The sequence below is a fragment of the Branchiostoma floridae genome, chromosome 8 (genome assembly GCF_000003815.2).
Source record: "Branchiostoma floridae strain S238N-H82 chromosome 8, Bfl_VNyyK, whole genome shotgun sequence".
Lineage (NCBI taxonomy): Eukaryota > Metazoa > Chordata > Leptocardii > Amphioxiformes > Branchiostomatidae > Branchiostoma > Branchiostoma floridae.
The window spans coordinates 24,692,407-24,698,870 of record NC_049986.1 but is presented as its reverse complement, the minus strand read 5'-3'; the positions used below and the strand labels follow the sequence as shown (position 1 = coordinate 24,698,870).

The 6,464-nt window shown below is 45.5% G+C and overlaps 1 protein-coding gene across 10 annotated transcripts in view; it reads left to right on the top strand.

The window, feature by feature from the left end:
* The window catches only part of LOC118421718 (latent-transforming growth factor beta-binding protein 2-like), a 42,044-nt gene that overhangs the window by 20,457 nt on the left and 15,123 nt on the right, over positions 1 to 6,464 (top strand). For all 10 annotated transcript variants that reach the window (XM_035829203.1, XM_035829204.1, XM_035829210.1 and 7 more), the window contains one exon: positions 4,909 to 4,984. In XM_035829203.1, the coding sequence (XP_035685096.1) occupies positions 4,918 to 4,984 (67 nt within the window). In that variant the 5' untranslated portion in view covers positions 4,909 to 4,917. The remainder of the gene's footprint in view (positions 1 to 4,908; positions 4,985 to 6,464) is intronic.

The window sequence follows — 6,464 nt, the reverse complement described above, 5'->3', positions numbered from 1 at the left end:
AGGGAATATATACAAATGCTATTTCTTTTTTGAAAGTCCAAGAACCGTTTCTCAAACTTTTTAAAAGTCGTAGTACCCGTTCGGTGCGGGATTCCGGTATGCAGCACAGATCAAAACACTTCGGCACTGAACTTATCGGACGTTAGTTGTTTTGTTTTTTTCTTGCGACAGTTAACCATTAAATTTAATTTGATTCTTGCAGTTTTATAATCAAATTTAATTTTCGCGGTTTTACAATTAAATTTAATTTTCGCGGTTTTGCAATTAAATTTAATTTTCGCGGTTTTCGCGCCACAAGGTGGACGGCCTCCCATCTTAGGTCTGGTGGAAACACTGCTCTCACGGCTTATCTATCGCAAGGATTGCGCACCACAGTATTCCCAGGAGGCCCGTCGCCGCGCGGATCGCGCATCCTTCAGATTTCTAATGCCTCACCTGACATCCAGGTGTGCGTCAGCGCCCCATGTGATAACGAGCTACAAAGCAACATCATATGTGACTTCCTTGAGCTCGGCTGGCCGACAAGAACCCCCCTCTCCAGTCGGTCTGCAACAATCGTCGCTCCGCACTCCTCTACTCCTTTAATAGACATACTCTTGAGAAAGGAAGTAGGTTACAGGGCGCACCCTCACACTCAGGGTTGACTTCGCGGCAAAGCCTAACGATATCACCCTTGACAATTCAGCCACAGTAAACGGGTATTAGGGGCGCCTTGCTTATGAATATTTATGAGCTTGCCTGATTTGTCGCCCATAATACCCGTTTACTGTGGCTGAATTGTCAGGGGTGATATCGTTAGGCCTTGCCGCGATGTCAACCCTGAGTGTGAGGGTGAGGGGGGTGACACATGGCCAATAACTTCAAACAGACAACGCTTATATAGTCATGCGACTGTTATTGACTATTCGTTGTGGGCAACGGTTGTCTTTAGACATGCGTCCAGAGTATTGCGGGACACCCGCGGCGCAGGATTCCATTGCGGTACGCGTGTGAAAGGCGGGTGAAAAAGGCGGGAGAATTCTTTATTTTTGTCATGCAGCAGATTAGTATTTTTTGCTTGCAAACAAACATTGTCTTCTATATAAGACGCAGAGTACGTCCTCAAAGAGTGACATCCAGAGGCCCGTACAGAGACGGGAAATCATGGCCGCCGGTGGTATTACAGGCCTTACAGATTATCATCAAGGAATAGGGACATGCACAGAATATAGCCACTGGTGGCAGGGCATTGCGCTGGAACAGGCAGTTTCTGATTACGAAAATACGTTTCCAATACTGATTATATATGAATATTTACGGAGAAAATGCCTTTTTGAACAGAACGCTGCAGGCTTATTAGAATATGATCCATTTCCGTCGCCGGCAACGATTCTTCTTTAGACGTGAGGAATAGTCGTCGCCGCCCCGCTGAAAGGTCGCGCGACTGGGTCCGAGGTGGTCACACGATGATTCGAGGAAAAACCTTGCACGACTATTTTGATCCAGTCTTTAGACAGCCTAAAAATACCGTCGCCGGCGACGTTGTCGACAACAACAGTCTGTCTGTATCTGTATCTGTATCTATATAGCCGGTATAACCGCCGTTTGGCGCAACACACCAGCTTCTGTATCTGTATCTATATAGCCGGTATAACCGCCGTTTGGCGCAACACACCAGCTTCTGTATCTGTATCTATATAGCCGGTATAACCGCCGTTCGGCGCAACACACCAGCTTTGCAGGCACGCGGCACAGCAGCAGCTGGTTATATTACACCGAACAACCTGTCACACCTAACTTTAGCACATCTATCTGCAAGCGTTCTTTAAAGCTATCCAGAGAAGATGCCCCTACTGTGCTTGGTGATAACAAATTCCACTCTACGATAGTTCTGGGAAAATACGAATTTTTTAACACCTCAATCCTAGGTTGGTAACTCTGGTACTTGAAGTCATGGCTGTTTCTTGTTCTTTTTTGAGCTGGTATGGTATACTATAATTATCAGTCGGCACGTCCACCAGCTTATTGGTCATTTTGTACATCATGCAAAGTCTGGACATTTTCCTCCTGTCTTCAAGTGATGCCCACTGCAGATCTGTTTTCATCTGCAGTGCAGATCTGTTAGTCGCACGACTATGAAAGTGTTGTCTGTTTGAAGTGGGCTAAAAAGGCAGGGGATGACTTTGCCACTAAACAAACAAACCACTTCAGTAACTCATCTCCAAAAACTCCTTCTATCGTCTACTCTACCGGTGTTTGGCCCGTGCTTCGCCATATTGGCCATAGTCTGGTCAATTAAAGACTTGCAAACTGCTGCCAAACACCGGTCTCCGACTCCCTAGTACATGTCTCGTCGGTTAACCTTGAGAGGTGTAATTGTGGTAGAATAGCGCCCCTGGCGTATTGGACCCTTCCAGTCGAACACCATAAGCCCCGCCCCCTGTTCGATCTTGGGTTCTATTTCAAAACCTTGGTCAAAAACGGCGCGAGTTGCAAAAACATGGCCGCCGCCGCTCTCAGCTGAGAATACCGTATGACTTCGGTTTAGCTCTTGGGGCCCTGAAATCCTTTCAGAACGGGCAAAAGAAAAATGCTATGCATTCTTTGTGGAAGGCTACATCCACTTGGTACAGTCGTTTGAGGAGGGGGCGTATATAGTTGCCGTAAGGGCGATATAATTTCAGTCAAAGTGGAAGCGAGAGGCGCTCCATTATATTACAATGTTGGTGGGCAAGAGTGTCCGGTTTCTGACATGCGGTCGATGCAGGTGTAAAGATGGGTACGTATATCTGTGACGGGCTTTCTACCGCGTTTGTGGCATGCATGGTATGTGCATACATGCTAAGGAGAAAAAAACAAATTAAGAAGAAAGCAGCTCGGTCACTCGCGGTGAGGGAGCTTGTACCACATGCCAAATATAAGATCCAACTACAAAGTCCGCTAGTGCAGAGCCCCGTCTCTTCTACGTACATTGCTTTACATGTGCATCCTGCCCTGGAACGAAGTAATGCTATGTAGCGCCTACACTTCCCAAAACAACTATTCTCAGCCTGTGTAGTACAACAAAAAAGGCATAGCATTTTCCTCTTGGCCATTCCTGTCCCACTAGGGCTGTCTTTGACCGAGCATTCGAAATAGAATAGGGGATTCTATTTGTTCGATATGGTGTTCGGCTGGAAGGGTCCATTGTGGGGAATTTCACCACTCTTCCCAGACTGCACTGCGGCACCGGGTGGTGGAGACGAGCTCTCGCTGACAGAAATTTAAAGCACACCTCCACTCGCCCAAGCCGCCAAGACAACGCAATGAACTCCAGGACTGAACTCTCAAAATCACCTCATGCTAAAGTCGTTGTAGTTTCATATGGTTCCACTTGTATCTTGGCTAGGCATGACAGGGCTCGAAATCCTTTTTTCTGCATACCTGCACTGGTGCAGGTAACACTGAAAATTACCTGCACCAGACAAATTTTACCTGCACCACTCTGAATTTAGGAAGTATGGATCACACTAAAATTGTTCAGGAACTATTGCTATTTGTTCTTCTATACTTTATTTATAGCTGGTAACAGTCAATACAGCTAACAATCCACATACACCTACATCATATGACATTTATGTATAAAACCCAGTACATGTGCAGGTTAGGTGCAGGTAGACACCAGAAATACCTGCACAGCTCCAATTTTACCTGCACTAATCTGCATATGCAGGTGGTATTTCGAGCCTTGCATGATGATCAGTATACATGTGTAGAGCAGAATTTCTTGTTATGTTCCTGGTCATAAGCTCATAAGCTGTCATCATTAGCAGTAACCGCTCACATGGTTCCCTTGGTGTCTGGGTTAGTCATCAGTATAGAGCAGAATTTCTTGTTAGGTGACGTTACCGTGTTATAGCGTCTAAGCTTTCATCGATATTAGCAGTAACCCTCTCATATGGTTCCCCTTGACTTGTATCTTGGCTAGTCAGCAGTCTGGAGCAGGCTTTCTTGTAATGAGCATTTTGTTATATAGTTTCTAAGACTGTATTAGTAGCAGCAACCGTTGACGGTTCATATGGTTCCCCTAGTCTACAGGCTAGTCATCAGTACAGAGCAGAATTCCTGGTTAGGTTAGTCCATCCTGTAGCTGAGAGGACACCTAGTCCTGCTGACATATTAAGTTCTTAGATTAGATGAATAATTGTTTAGATTTGTTGTTATATAGTTGTTATTCTCCTTTCCAACTCCCCCTGGCGTTGAAACATCCGTTCTAAATCTTGGCGCAAAGACCGTACATCCCTTGCAGTTGCCATGTGTTTTTTAGTTTTTCATGAACGGGTTGGAGTGCAGCGTCTATGGTGGCCTTTATCTCGCCCAACATCGAGTTCTCTGCCATGGTGACCTCGTCGGTTAAATGTCCAGAACTTTCCAAGTCGTCACTCCCTGAACGTCCTTGACGCTTCTTAGACCGTGTTCTAACCATCAGCCATTTGTCTGTAGACATTCAATGCCTCGACAAGCGTTAGTAACGGATCGATAAGCGATAGGGTCGGAGCACTGAAAACTCGCTACTGCACCCTGGCCGCCATCTTGGCAACAATTGGCAGAAGTTCTTAGATTAGGTCAATAATTGTTTAGAGTAGTTTTAGTTGTTATATAAGTTTCGCTAACAGCTCGTTCCAGTTCCAGCTGTTTGCCATAGTCTGGCCAATTAAAGAAAAGTACTGCCAAACACCGCGGTCTCCTACTCCCTACATGTCTCGTCCGTTAACCATGACTGACATGAGAGGTGTAATTCTTCTAAGTACATGTAATAAATGATTTGATTGTCAACATTGAGTAAGTTAGTTAAAGGTGTACATGACCAAAGATAGATTATTTCAGGTCATGTGGAAGGCATTTACATAATAAGAATATCAATGTTTTTACACCTTGTTTTTGCTGCAGGTGAACAGAATGGATCACCGTTGGGTCTGTTTGACCCTCTTCCTGGCATTACTGGCGGGCATGACAAGAGGCCAAGGTAGGGACGAGTTATCAGTTCATAGTCATTCCCATAGTTGTCACAAGCAGTGACAGGAAAATATCACACCACTTCGGCCAAAAAGCCTGATTAGATCACAGGTTGTCGTAAATTGATAAAAATGACATTTTTGGCGACGCCTCATGGGCAAGCCAAATGGTATATTATTGTGTTCAGTCTGCAAGAATTCTAGGAATTGTACACTCAGGCATGTGTCCACAGGAATGCTGGTCCATGGGAATGTTTGGAATTCCAGTCAGGGAGCCAGTCAGGGCAGGGCTGCTGGAATTCCTACCTGGTAGAAAGTGGGTCATGCAGACTTCCTTTGGAGGCGAGCTGGAGGCGTTTGGCCTAGAAAACTGGGACAGTAGGAGACATATTGATGGAATTCCATGAGAAGGGGAGGGCACGTTGGACAGGACAACTGGCATTCTTACCATGTTTCTGCTCTTTTTCTATGACCTGTAGCCGTTTTATGTTTTTCACGGATGTACTTGCCCACAACGAGCTGCAGAAGCCTAGGCATCTCCGTCTCCAGGCTCGAATCTATGCTATCCTCAGCCTGCTAACTTCTTTTGCCATGCTCCTATTGCGCGTCTTTACTACATTTTCTATCACTTTGATTGTCTAATGTAACTCTAAATTTGGTCGACATGCACTCCCATAAGCTTGACATTGACAGCGGGTACATGTTCAAAACTCTGCCCTCTAAGTTCATAGCTGTAGAGAAGGTGTGAGTCTTGTCTTCTTAGTCGTCCCAACAAGTATGGTCTTTGTTTTGTCATCGTACTTTTCAAGCATGTTGCAGTCAAACCATTCAGCCCCACATTCCAAATCCACCTGAGCCTTTGTCCTTCATAATGCCCTGTCCAGTGCGCATGCATGGCACATGCATGTACTAGTACTGTACTCTCATCACTCAGGATACCGATCCAGTTCCCCATTCTCTACTGTGATAAACATGTCTTTGACGTAAGTGCTGTGCAGTACTGGTCCCAAATAGCTTCTCTGTGGCAGTCCGCATGTAACACTCGACTCTGGCTGTATTCTCTATTTGCATCTGCCACTTACGGTTAGATGGGTATGACTGGATCCATGAAAGCGCTTCCTACGAGAATCTATAGATTTGGAGCTTCTTTTATTAGAAGAAAGACGTGGTCCACTACGTCAAAAGTTGAAGTGTAGTCCAGCAACACTACCGAGGTCGTCAGTCCTTTGTCCATACTAAGGGTGTGTACCAGTACGGTGTACTGGTATAAAACCGTTTTTTCTTGTTGGACCGGTCCGGAAAAAACGGGCCTGAAAAAATTCAGTGGACCAGATGTTGGGCTGATTTAGAAAATGAACAGATTCAACCGGTAATACGGCGGCACCCGTTCAATAGTCTCTACCAGACTCCGGATCGCTGGAAAAATCGTAGAAATGGAACAATTAGTGGAGAAAGCCGGCCAGAGGAATATAGCTGGGGAGGGAACAGTAC